General features: G+C 67.9%; 1 protein-coding gene across 1 annotated transcript; it reads left to right on the forward strand.

Annotated features, from left to right (window-relative positions):
* The first annotated feature begins 7,920 nt into the window (after positions 1–7,920).
* SKOR1 (SKI family transcriptional corepressor 1) lies at positions 7,921–13,178 on the forward strand. The gene is given in 9 exon segments (XM_040570403.1): positions 7,921–8,026; positions 8,658–10,734; positions 10,737–10,839; positions 11,294–11,401; positions 11,492–11,563; positions 11,849–11,923; positions 12,021–12,095; positions 12,470–12,535; positions 12,662–13,178. Coding segments are annotated over 8 exon segments (2,658 nt in total). The 5' UTR covers positions 7,921–8,026; positions 8,658–8,673; the 3' UTR covers positions 12,760–13,178.
* The last annotated feature ends 91 nt before the right edge of the window (positions 13,179–13,269 follow it).

The raw sequence follows: 13,269 nt of genomic DNA on the forward strand, positions 1-13,269 counted from the left end.
CCGACGTGGCGGCTTTGCTGAGGTGCAGAGGGAGCAACCGAGGGCAGCCCTCTCCTACAAGGGGAGCACCAGGCGGGCACGGGGAGCTGGCAGCAGCACAGAGTGGCTGTAAGGTGCCGCTGCCGCATGCACGAGGAGGCTGAGAGCATGGCACAGGCTCACAGCATCCCCTGACCTCGTGGGGGAAACAGAACTGCACAAGCCGTTCTGTGCTGCTTGCCCTCAGGGCCAGAGATCGGGCTGCAGTGTTGTACTGATTATCACGGCAGTTCGTGGCTTGCTTGGAAATGCCTCGCCTCTCTCCGCTCTACCTTGATCACTTCTTTTCTTACGCCCAAGCAGCTGCAGGATGGGTGGGGGGAGCACCCAGCAGCCCCAACCACGCAACAGGAGCTGCTGGCGATGTAGGACAAGGTGCGAGCAGCAGGGGCGAAGCTGGCCCTGTGCTCCCCACGTGCCCCCGCTGCCTGGGCTGGGGAAGGGGCTTGGCACTGGGGGGACGAGCGAGCGCGGTGGCTGCCAGCAGCCGGGGAGCACCGCTCACTGCTGCGGCATCGCTGCCGCCGGGCAAAGCTCCTGGCTTTGCTCTTACCGCACAGGAAAAAAGGACGATCGCATTTCTGCTGTGTTTGTCAATCCTGCAGGGTCTGTGTGTGTTTTCACAACAGGTTGGCACCCGTTTAATCACTCCTTGTGTTCAGGTGCTTCCTGCAAAAACACAGCAGAGAAGAGGAGGGTGACAGGCAGGCTTGGTGTGTAAACGGAGGTTTAGGTCAGCAAATCGAGCACTGGTGCGACGTGGGCAGGGGAGGAGGTTGGGGGTTTTGTTTGCTTGTTTTTGCATTAGAAATAAACTTTTGCTAAAAGGAAAGCTCAGGTAGTTTATTATGTAGCAGCAGCCTGAAAAACACGCAGTGAAAAATTCCCACCGATCCGCTACAAATCCTAAATGTTACTTTGGAAGCAGCCTGGAAAATATTTGTTTCCTTCCTTGGAGGGATCATTTGTCTTCTTTTGATGTATAGAGGTTGCAGGCATGAACTTATAGACTAAAGTTTGTCTTAATTGCTCTGATGTCTCAACCTCCCTGGCAGATAACAGTACAATGAATGAGTCGACAGGACCAATACCTTCAGGTCCTTTTTCTAAAGTGAGACAAATTTCTTCCCTTTGAGCCAACCAGACTACAGGCAGCCCTTTCATTTATTTATCTCTAACAGTTTGCATTAGCTTTCTCTGGTTAAAAAGTCTCTCCCTCAGATTTAGTTAAAAAGTCAGTAAAACCAAGGCTTTTCCTCTCACTTGCGCTGGCAGGGAGGTCGGGAGGGGAAGACGTCGCCCTGAAAATCTGCGCTGGATGCCAGCTGATGGAGACGTGAAAAATCTGCCAGCTAGCAGAGTGACAGTGTTATAATTCACCGGCACGTGTATTAACCTTGCCGTCTTCATCAGTGTACTTAATCAATCCAGCGGTCGTGGGGAAGTTTGGGGCCTCTGTCCTCTTTCCCTCCCCAAGTCCTTGAATTCGGTCCTGGCCTCCCCGAGCTCCCTCCTCGTGCCTGGGGGTGGTGGTGGCTCCGGGTGGCCGCAGGGACCTGGGCACCAGAAGACCCTGGTCTGGGTGGCTGCGGGGCCCCCTGGCACGGCTCCTTCCACCCCATGTCCTGGCCCTGCTTTGCACACGCGTGTGCAAGCCCTCAGCACCCAGAGCACCCAACTCGAGCGGTTCTGTGCCGTTCTCACCACCGCCCACCAGCACCAAGGGGCCAAAGTAGCGGGGGGAGCGATGAAATTGGGCCAGGATCTGGGCAGATGGAGCTCCGCTGGGTGCTCCCAGCCACGGCGGGTGGGTCCCTGCTCCTCTGGGCTCCTCTCCCTGCAGCAAGTGGGTGCTGAGCCCACGCCGGTGCTGTGTGGGGCGGCGGGAGCTGGGATAAGCCTGGGAGGGGGGCACCCATGCAGAGGGACAAAGGAGCCCCCCTGGCATGCACCCTGCAAGCCGCTGTGCTGCATTTCAGCCGAGGAAATCCTGCCTCGGCCGGGCTCTGCGCGCACGCAGAGGTGACTCTGCTCTCAGCAGGACATGCACAACGCGCTGCTGCGAGCCCAGCCCCAGGCTGCTCTGCCTCCAGCCCTGCGCCTAACGTCATCCCAGCCCTGAAACCCGCTCCAGGGATGGGAAATGAACAGGCAGGGAGAATTCCCCAGCCATGAGGCAGAGCTCGAGGCGCTGGGTGCTGCCCTCCATGCGCGGGGGCTGAGCTGGGGCTGCCGGGGGATGGAGGCCGCTGTTCCCCTTTGCTCCTCCCTCCTGCCACTGCCGGGGCTCTGCCTCGGGGCTTTTCTTGGCTGAAAACCTTCTGGAAAATGCAACACAGATACACCCCACGGCCAAGTCACAGCAGTGGCTGCTAGAGGTGCATTAACTCCCCCCTTTACCCCCCCCCAGTCCCATTCCTCATTTTACCACCTCATGGGGACTCCATCGGTAGCCCCACACCAGCCCCGCTGTGCTTTGTCGCCTCTCCCCCCCCTAAGTCATAGCGGTACCGGGGGGTGTATGAGGAGCCCCCAGGCTCTGGGAAAAACTGAGCATGCCCGTCGGTGCCAGGGCCTCAACTGTTCCAGTTTTCTCTGCCTGTGATCCTTGCCAGGTGAAGCTCATCCTCTGAGACGAGCCCGGGGTGGTTCGCCCTTAAATGCGGCGCAGAATTAGAAAAGATTTTGTTTCTCGTGTCCTGTGGCCAAGTCCATCCTGCTGTCAGCTTTCCAAAGGGAAAGTGGCAGGCTTTGTTTTCTGAATAACAGCCTGAAAAGCTGCCCCGTGCGTGTGTGTGTGTGTCTGCGTGCACGCTTACATCTGGCAAAGAAACCACAAAGTGGGGATTGCGGCCGGCTGCGGCTTCGAGGGCTGCGTGCTGTCCCCAGCCCGTCCCTCGCCGTGGGCTTTAACGTCTGTCGGGCAGGGACAGCACCGACCTGCTGCCCGCTCGTATTAATAACCGAGCAATCACTGGAAACAGCGCTGAGGAGCTTCGTTCGATCCTTCTGACATCAGAGAGCAAAAGGAAACCGGAGCGTGGAATCCGGGAGCAGCTCGTGGAGCTCTGTGGTCCTACAGGGAAAGTTTAACTGGAGGCAGCAAGGGGAAGGGGATGGACCGCGGGGGACCCTTTCCATGATGCAGGGAGCATGGGGGGCATGTCTGAAGCAAAACCTGACAATTTGGGTCTTTGCGGCAACGGAAAATAAAATAATCTAGCCTGCAGGGAGCCGAACCTGCTGGCTGAGAGCGAAGGCTCAGGGCAGGAGCTGCTGCCTGGTGGCGGGGGGCTTGGGCTGCCTGGGGGTGGGGGGGGGGTGCAATGATGCTGGTGCTGGTGCTGCACGCTCCACGCTCAGCACCCATCCATGCTCCTGCTGCCTTGGGGCGGGATGGAAGAGGGGAGCCACCAGCATCCAGCCCCAGGGTTGCACCCATGGCCCCCAGGCAGGCTGCGGCCTCAGCCGGAGAGGAAGAGGAGGGAGGAGGCAGGCGGGGGCTGCTGCAGGAGCCACGGTGCCCCCAGCCAGCAGTCGGCTCGGGGGGGGTCACTGCCAGGGGCTGCTCCCCGCAGCGCAGGGGCCAAGGGCAATGGAGGCACCCTCGGGCTCAGGGAATCGGAGCCGCAAATCCTTTGCCTTTGCAGGGATTTGGAAGCAGGCGGCCCCCGCGCTGCTCCCTGCAAGAGCTCCGCAAGGCGCAGAGCGGCTCGGCCTCCTGGGGACAAAGCGTCTTTGTGCAGAGCCTCGTCCTCTGCTCGCACGAAGGTGTGCAGCCAGCAGACCCCACGGGTGAGACCCCACGGGTGAGACCCCACTTAAGGAGCACTGCCAGGACCCGGCCTGTGCAGGGCTTGGCACCCGATGGGCTCTGACGGTGCCGAGTTAAAGGCGTTACAGACATCCCCAGCACCTGGAGAGCCGCAGAACAAGCAGCTCCGGACTCCCAGCTTCTCCAGAGGATGCTCAGGGTCCCTCTTCTGTTGTGTGAGGTTATTTGTGGGTGGCTTTCCATTGCCTGCTGCGGCACAGGAGCAGGGCTGCAGCCCTGCACAACGCCCTTTTGTCCACTTTCCCTCAGCCCCCCTGCCCCGCACAGCCCCCCCCTGCCCTGAGCAGAACCAGCCTGACCCCAAAAGCCCCAGCTGAGGGGGCAGCAGCAGGAGCCGGGCCCTGGGCAGCGGAGGGGCTCTGTGGCACCGAGCAGGAGCCGTGCCCCGCGGCGTGGCGGTGGGGTGCTGAGTCACAGCAGTTATTTTTGGATAACCCATCCTCAGCCTCCACTGGGGACTTTTCAAGCCGTGGGACTCGCGGGGCACAAATCCAGAGGGATCAGAGCCTGACCCCGCTCACCCAGCTTGGCGGTGCTGCAGTGCCAGGTGGGTGAAAGTCTGGTGGGGGAGGAAAAAAAAAAAAAAGAGAAAAAAAAAAAAGAATATATCTCCAAATATTTTGGGCTGCAGGAGGCTGCAGCGGGAGTGCTGCGGTGTGGCTGCCGCGCTGCCCCGAGGCTGTTTTACCTCCAGCCAGTAAAGGGACGGCCATAAAGCACCGGGGTGCGCCCAGCCGGGATTTATGGGGTCAGCCTCACTGCCTACCAGAGCGGCTGCCCCCTCGCCGGTCCCCCCCCCACTGCGGCTGCTCTCGCCGCGGCGTCCTGCAGCGAAAGTTCAAGGTTTAGAAGGAGCCGCTCAGCCCCGGAGCCGCTTAATGGCAAATGGGTGGCGGGGGCTGGCTGGGGGCTTGTTGGGGCGCGGGGGTGGGGGGGGAGGGAAACTTCGTGGCAGCGGAGACAAAGCTGCAGGGGAGGCGCCTCCCGGCCCGGCCCGTCGGGGGCCGCAGCTGCGGGGTGCCGGGAGCTCGGGAACGGCCCCGCAGCCCCCGAAGAAATGGGCGGGGGGGGTCCCGAGGCGGGGCCCGGGAGGTTCGGGGGGGTCGCAAAGGTGAGGGGCAGCGCTGCCGTCGGGGGGCGAGGTGGGAAAGCAGAGGGGGGCGAGGGGCTGAGGAGCATCAAGGGGGTGCCGGGGGGGGGGGGGTGCAGAAAGGGGGGACATCGGGGGGGGGGAGCAGCCGGGGGGGGGGTCACGGCCAGGGTGCTGGGAGGGGGTCCCGAGGGTACCCCCGCGCCCCCCCCGCCCAGCGGGAGCTGAGCACGTCGGGGCGGGCGGAGTGTGCCCGGCTTGCAGAGAGCCGCCGCCCGCTTCCTTTGTCAATGTCCAGTAATTAAAATGTCACCGTTTAATTTTCAGGCCTCTCGGAGCAATCTTTTCCTAATAAAGAGTCTAATCGAAACGCTCCTTCCCCCCCCCGCCTCCCCGGGAAGGGCCGCGGAAGAGGCTGTAAATGCGCAGAGCCGCTGCGGATCGATAGAGAGAAGCCCGGATTGATCGGCCTCTAAAATTAAATTTATTGGGGTCATGGTTTTATATGGTGCTGATACAACTGTTAAATGGGGAACATTCATTTCCAATAGGAGGCGTTTATTAAACTTCCACTGAATTAGACCGCCGTGATTTATGTGGCAATCTCGGCGCAGCCCTCCAGGAGAGAAGGGCCTTTCGCGGCCGGCCCCGGGTGATTATTTATTTATACACCCGTGACACGGCTCCCTAAGTTTTAACCTAAATTATCCGCCGGCCTCGCCCGCCAGCGGCACGGGCGCGGGGGTCCCGTCGGGGCGCAGCTCCCTGCCCGCAGCCCCTCGGCGGCCGCGCACCCCCGGGCCGGGAGGGGGGGACCCGGGGGGGGGGGGGGGGGCCCGGGGCGGCGGCGGCGCCCGCAAACGTCCCGGCTTTCGCGTGCGGCGATCGTTGAGCGTTAATTAGAAATTCATTACAATTAAAAGCCGCGCGCACACGCCTTAATTACATCTGATTTTTAATTCCGAATCCGTGTTTACACAGTAAGCGAGACGTACCTCCTGATTATCCCCAATACTCTTTATACTGTACTAATTATGTAAATTAAACCTAATTAACTGACAAAAACTGCAGTCAATTCAACTGTTAAAAGAAACGGCGAGGAGCGGGGCGCCGGCGGGGAGAGCGGCCGGAGCGGCGGGGCCGGAGCGGAGCTTCCCCGGCCCGGGGCTCCGCGCTGTCGGGGCGGCCGCGGCCGGCTCCGGTGCGGGGAGCGGGGCCGTGCGGGGAACGGAGCCCTGCGGGGAGCGGGGACGGCCGGGGCACGGCCGGGGGGGCCGGGGCAGAGCCGCAACCCCCGGCCCCTTGGGGACCCCCGACGCGCCGCCCCCCATCCAGCCCGGGAAGGGGCCGCCGGTGCCTCGCAGCCCGGCGAGGAGCAGCAAAAGGGGCCGGAGCCGGGCTGCCGCGGCCCGGAGAAGGGGGGGCTCGGCAGGCGCTGCGGGCATCCAGCCCCCGGGGACCACCCGGAGCCGGCGGCGAGAGGGGCAGCGCCGCCAGGTCTCCCGCCGCCGGCTCCCGCGTCCGCCCGGCTGGAGGACGGGGAGCGGATAAATAATTAAAAGGCGAGGAATAATTACCGGCTCGGGTTGCCATCACCGCGGGAAGGCCGCGCTGCAAGGCCCGGCCGGCAGCACCCATCCCGTGTCCCCCCCCCCCCCGACGGGGCGTCCCGGCCCCCCGGCGCGGCGGGGCCCCGGGGGGAGCGGCGGCCGCGCTCCGGCCCCGTGCTGCGGGGAGCGGGGGCGCGGAGCGGGGTCGGCCCCGGCCCCGCAGCCTCCGGGACCGCGGCATCGGCGGCTCCGCACCTGCGTTTCGCTCCGCGCCGGCTCCGCCGCATCCTCCCGGCGCCGGGGACAGAAGTGATAGCTGGGGGCGATCCGCGCCGTTATTAACTTCTGTTTGATCAGTGTAATTGCGCCGATCGCGGCCGGACGCGATGATTAATTACAGTTTAATTAATGTGGCCGTGACGAACGCTGCATGCGGGAACCCACCCAGGGCGGAGACGCGGCTGCGGGGCCCCCTCCGCGCCGGTAGGACCTGGGGTCCCCCCCACCCCACCCCGCTCCGGTGGCCACCGGTGCTGCCGGCGTGGAGGGGGCCCCCGGAGCGAACGAAAACCCGCGGCCGTGCCCCCCCCGCCGCCTCCGCCCGGCGATTTCGTTGCCGGCCCGGTGCCCCCCCCCCCTCCTCCCATCCCCGCCCGCATCCCCCCGCAGCCGGTCCCGCAGCCGCGCAGCCCCGGCGGAGCGCTCAGCCCCGGGGCGGCGGCGGCGGGGGGGGCCCGGCGGGAGCAGCGCGGCGGCGATTTCGATGGGGCCCCTTCGCCGCCCCCCCCGGGCTCCTCTTTTCGTTGCCTCCCTCGCCCCTCGCCAACTCGCAACGAGCCGCGGCCCCCCGCGGGTGCCCCCGCCGAGCCCCTCCCGGCGGCGGCTGCCGGGGGGCGCGGGGGGGGCGCGGGGGGGGGGCGGCGGAGCCCCGCGCAGGTGGGGCCGGGGCCGGGCCGCGCTCTTACCTCGGGCAGCCCGGGCGGGTCCCCGCTCGGTGGCGGCCCCCCGCGCCCCCCCCCGTGCCTGAGAGCCGCGCCGTGATTGACTGGAGCGCGTCGGTGATTGACGGCCGCGGGGTCCCGGAGGCAGTTAATGTAAATATGCTGGTGCTAAGTGGGTGTGTCTTCCCGTTATTTTAGCTGTCACCGGATCAATGTGCGGCGGCTCCAAGTACGGCTCCGGATCCTCCCTCGGCGGCGCGGCTGGCCACTCGCTCTTGTTGCATCTCGCCCGGGCGGACGCGGCGCCGGGGCGGGCGGCGGCCCCGGAGAGCGGCCGGGAGCCTTCAGCGGGTGCCCGAGGCCCGCCCGGCTCCCCGCGGGGGCGGCTCGGCGGGGCCGGGGCCGGGGCCGGAGCCGGGGCGCCCCCCCCGCCCGCCCGCCGCTCGGCGGAGCGCGGCCCCCGGCGGATGGCGGCCCCGGCGGCGGGCAGCGGAGCTCCGGGGCTGCGCGGCGGCCGCTAGCCCCGAGGAGAGCCCGCCCGGCCGCCCGTCCAGCCGGGCTCGGCGCCCCGGTAAGTGCCGCGGGGCGGCGGGGGGCCGGGGGGGGGGGGCTCGCGGGGCCGGGCGCGTCCCGGGGAGCCGCTCCCGGCGGTTCGCGTGATGGCCGCGGAAGCCGCTTAGTGCCCGGCTAAGCCCGTTTGTTGTCGTCCCCCGCCCCCGGGCTCCGTGCGGAGGCTCCTGCCCGCCCCGGGCCCTGATCCGCCGGCACCGGGAGAAGGGGCGCCCGCCCCGCTCCGAGCGGCAAGTTTCGGCCCCGCCGCGCCGGGACGCGCCGGGACGCGCCGGGACGCGCCGGCAGCCTCCGCCGGTGCCTTTCGTTGGAGCCCTCCCGGGGCTCCCCGCAACGGCCCGGCTCGGTTCGGCTCGGCACGGCCCGGCACGGCTCGGCGAGCCGGCACAAAGGGACGCGGCTCGACCCCCCCCGGGGCGAGCAGCGGGGTCCCCCCGCACCCCCCGGGCCGTCCTTGCCCCGGGCGGCCGCTGCCCCCCCGGGCTCCCGGGGCCGCCCGGCTGCGGCGGGGCCGGTACCGGCGGCGCTGGGGACGCGCGGCGGCCCCGGGCCGGGCCGGGATGGGAGCGGCGGCGGCGGCGGGGCCCCGGGAGCGGTGGTAACCCGCGCCTTTCCCCGATTTTGTTTTGCAGGGGCGTTTTGGGGGGAATGGAGGCGATCGCCAGTCAGATGGGAAATGGGAGAGATGCAAGCTCCTCCCCAAATTCAAAGCAAGAGCTGCAGCCGTACCAGGGCTCCAATACCCTCAAGCCCAACCAAGTGGGTGAGACCTCTCTGTACGGAGTGCCCATCGTGTCCCTGGTCATCGACGGGCAGGAGCGGCTGTGCCTGGCGCAGATCTCCAACACGCTGCTCAAGAACTACAGCTACAATGAGATCCACAACCGGCGGGTGGCCCTGGGCATCACCTGCGTGCAGTGCACGCCGGTGCAGCTGGAGATCCTGCGGCGGGCCGGGGCCATGCCCATCTCCTCCCGCCGCTGCGGCATGATCACCAAGCGGGAGGCGGAGCGGCTCTGCAAGTCCTTCCTGGGCGAGCACAAGCCGCCCAAGCTGCCCGAGAACTTCGCCTTCGACGTGGTGCACGAGTGCGCCTGGGGCTCGCGGGGCAGCTTCATCCCGGCGCGCTACAACAGCTCCCGCGCCAAGTGCATCAAGTGCAGCTACTGCAGCATGTACTTCTCCCCCAACAAGTTCATCTTCCACTCGCACCGCACCCCGGACTCCAAGTACACGCAGCCCGACGCCGCCAACTTCAACTCGTGGCGCCGCCACCTCAAGCTCAGCGACAAGACGGCCACGGAGGAGCTGTCGCACGCCTGGGAGGATGTCAAGGCCATGTTCAACGGCGGCACCCGCAAGCGGACCTTCTCCCTGCAAGGCGCCCCCGCCGCCGGCCCCGGCGGCGGCTCGCCGGCGGCCAAGGCCTCGCTGCACCCGCCGCCTCCCGCCGGCCCCGAGCTGGCCCCGGCGCACAAGAGCCTGCGCTGCAGCGGGCAGGAGCCGGCGGGCGAGCGCGGAGCGCTGGGGCTGCCCGCGGCGCACGGCGGGGCGGCGGGGGCGCACGGCGGGGCGGGCGCGGTGCGCAGCTACCCGGTGATCCCGGTGCCCAGCAAGGGCTTCGGCATGCTGCAGAAGCTGCCGCCGCCGCTCTTCCCCCACCCGTACGGCTTCCCGGCCGCCGCTTTCGGACTGTGCCCCAAGAAGCAGGAGGACGCGCTGGGCGGCGCGGGCGGCGGCGAGCCGGGCAAGGGCGGCGCGCTGCCGTCGGGGATGTTCTGGGGGCCGCCGCACCCGCACCCGCACCAGCCGGCGCAGCCGCCGCACCAGCCCGGCGCCGCCAAGGACGGCGGCGTCTACCCGTCCTTCCCCATGTTCTGGCCGGCCGCCGGCAGCCTGCCCGTGCCGCCCTACCCGGCGCAGAGCCAGGCCAAGGCGGCGGTCACGGCCGTCGTGGTGGCGGCGGCGGCCGCGGCGGCGGCGGCGGCGGCCGAGCCGTCGGGGCTGGCGGGGCGGCACGGCGAGCCGGAGGGCTCGGAGCCGTCGGGCAGCGGGCGGAGCAGCGCCACGCCGCAGGAGGGCTCCGGGGCCGACGGCGAGCGCTGCTCCAGCGCGCTGTCGAGGGCGGCCGGCGAGGAGGAGCGCTCCGGGGACGAGGCGCTGCTCGGCCCGCTGCCCCTGCCCAGGAAGGGCAGCTACCTGTCCGCCTTCCGCCCGGTGGTGAAGGACACCGAGAGCATCGCCAAGCTCTACGGCACCCGCGAGGCGTACGGCGGCGGCGGCGGGGCCGCCCGCGGGCCCGGCTACCTCTCCCCGGACTTCCTCAGCGAGGGCAGCTCCAGCTACCGCTCGCTCTCCCCCGGGGGGGACACGGCCGAGGAGCCCGAGGTGGACGTGGAGTCCAACCGCTTCCCGGAGGACGACGACGAGGACGCCGCCGCCGCCGCCGCCGCCTCCGCCGCGGCCCCGGAGGAGCGGGAGCCGCCGCCGCCCCGGCTGCTGGCCGGGCCCGAGGAGCCGCTGCCCGCCGCCACCGACGGGCCCGAGGAGAAAGCGGGCGAGGCGGCGGCGGAGGAGGGCGGCCAGCCCCCCGACGGCAGCCCCGAGCGGAGCAGCAGCGGCAGCGCCTACGAGGTGCGGGGCCGGGCGGGCTCTGCCCCGGGGGGGGGGGGGCTCTGCCCGGACACCCCCGGCCCTGACTCGCTCTTTTGTAGGTGTACGCGCCGGAGCGGGGGGAGCAGCACCTGCAGGCGCTGAAGACCACCGCCTCCCTGGGAGCCTCGGCCGCTTACCTGTGCACCCCCGAGGCCAAGGGTAAAGCGCGCCGCGGGGGCTGGGGGGCTGCCGGCCGGGGCCCCGGAGGGGTGGCGGCGCGGTGCCCATCGACGGCGCGGCCCCGGGCACCGCCTCCCCCCGCCGCTCGGCCCCGGGGGGGCGCCCCAGCCGTCGCTTTCGTTTTGGGGGGCTTAAGGGAGAATAGCGAGAGCAAACGGTTTCCGGAGAGGGGCCGGGCCGAGGCCCCCCGCCGGGCCCGAGGGTGCCCCCGCCGGCGGCGTCGGACGGGGCCGGGGCTGCGGGGCCGGGCTGCGGGGCCGCGCGGCGCGGCGGGGCCGAGCTCCCGGCAGCAAGCTACTTTCCAGCGGCAAAGCGATTAGGATGTCCGCTAAGAAGGCCTTAACGAGGGCTTTGTCCTTAATTATGTAATTAAGGATATATCAGGACCATACTTTCATTGCTTATGGTTGAAAAGCGGTTTATTAACTTTAAGAGCAAGATAAAGAAGACAATCACTCGACGGCAGAGGATTTAGAGACCAGAAAATCCTATCAGGACCAAAGGAACGTCTCGCATCCCAGCCCTGTAAATACCGACAGAGGTAAGCGCCGGCCTCTCCGCGGGGCTCTCCGCGGCCGCGGCTCCCCCGACGGCGGCGGCGCTGACCCCGTGCGCGCCCCCGACCCCGCAGGAGAGGACGGCCTCGGCATGGACATGGCGGGGACGCAGCTGGTGGAAAAGGACATCGAAAACTTGGCCCGAGGTGAGGCGGGGGGGGGCGGCCCCCGACGGGGCGGGCTGGGGGGGGCGGCCGCTCCGCGGAGCTCTGCGCCCCGACGGCGCCCGTTGCGGCCGCCCCCTCCGGCCGGGCCGGGGGCGGGCAGGAGGGACCCCCCGGCGTCTCCTCGCGGCTCGAGGTATTTAGGTTTTCGGCAGGAGTGATTAACTCCTGTGATTAATGTAACGTAATGCGATTAGCGCCGCGCTGAGCCGCCTCCATATGGGAAGGCGCGGGCTGCCCCCGACCCCGCCGTGTATTTTTAAACAGACGAGTTGCAAAAACTGGTCCTGGAGCAAATGGAGCTGAGGAAGAAGCTGGAGAGGGACTTCCAGAGCCTGAAAGGTACCGGCGAGCCCCCCTCGCTGCCCCCCGCCCGCCCCGCGCCGGGCAGCGGGAGCCGGGCCGGGGGCGGGCGGCCCTGACCCCCCCCGCCCCGCAGACAACTTCCAGGACCAGATGAAGCGGGAGCTGGCGTACCGCGAGGAGATGGTGCAGCAGCTCCAGATCGTCCGAGGTATTTTTTTTTTTCTCCCTTTTGTTTTGTTTTGTTTTGTTTTGTTTTTAATTTGCGCCTCTTTCTGTTTCCCTCCGCACCCTCCCGTGCGCTCCGATTCCCTCGGCAGCGCGAGCTGCGAGGCGTCGTTACGATGCGAACCTTCCGAAGGCAGCGATTTCCCTCCCGGCTTCAATGGAAAAAATTAAAATCCGAGCCGCAAAATGAGCCGGGAGCGGTGCCCGGCCGTCCCCCCCCCCCCCCCCCGCCCGCCCCCCGCTCCTCCCTCCGCGCTGCCCCCCCGGCCGCGCAGCCCGCTCCCCCCGACGGGGCGGTCGCACCCCGGTCCCCCCAGCCCCGTTGTGATGCTTTACCCCCCCCCCCCCCCCCCCCAGATACGCTGTGCAACGAGCTGGACCAGGAGAGGAAAGCGCGCTACGCCATCCAGCAGAAGTTGAAAGGTACCGGGGGCAGCACGGGGTGGGGGTGGGGGGAGCTCAGCCGTCTAAGGAGGAGGGAGCGACCTCCCCCCCCCCCCCCCCCACGACCCCTCCCGGCGGTGGGGTGACGGCGTTGCCGCTTTGCAGAGGCCCACGACGCGCTGCACCACTTCTCCTGCAAAATGCTGACCCCGCGGCACTGCACGGGGAACTGCTCCTTCAAGCCGCCGCTGCTGCCCCAGTGAGCCCCCCCTCCCGGTGTCGTCGTCGTCGTCGTCGTCGTCCCCCCCCCCCCCCCCCGAAGCCATGCGCCCTGCGGCGCGCAGCAGCCGAGGGCAGAGCCCACACAAGCCATTTCCACGAGGAGACACTTGTACATAGAGGACTCGGAGCTCGGCCCTCTCGGACTGGCAATACGGCGGGGAGAGGCCCCGGGACGGCAGGGGGGGGGGGGGCCGCCGTGCCCCCCCCCCGCCTCCGCCCCGCGCCCCCCGGGCCCCCCCCCCCCGCTCCGCGTCTTCCCCTCCCTCCCTGTGTGTCCGCTTCTTCCACCCTCGTCCAGACTGGAAACAAAAGTGGCTATGTGCAATGGATATAAATGTACTGTGATTCTCTTGGTACAGTATTTGTTGGATTTTTATTTATTTATGATGTATATTTTATTTTCCCCCCTCGCCCCCCCCCCCCCCCATCCCTCCTCCCCCCCCCCCCGTACATTTATGGATGTAACAGCACTTTAACGGGCGGTTCGCGAC

The sequence above is a fragment of the Cygnus olor genome, chromosome 11 (genome assembly GCF_009769625.2).
Source record: "Cygnus olor isolate bCygOlo1 chromosome 11, bCygOlo1.pri.v2, whole genome shotgun sequence".
NCBI classification, from domain to species: Eukaryota; Metazoa; Chordata; class Aves; order Anseriformes; family Anatidae; genus Cygnus; species Cygnus olor.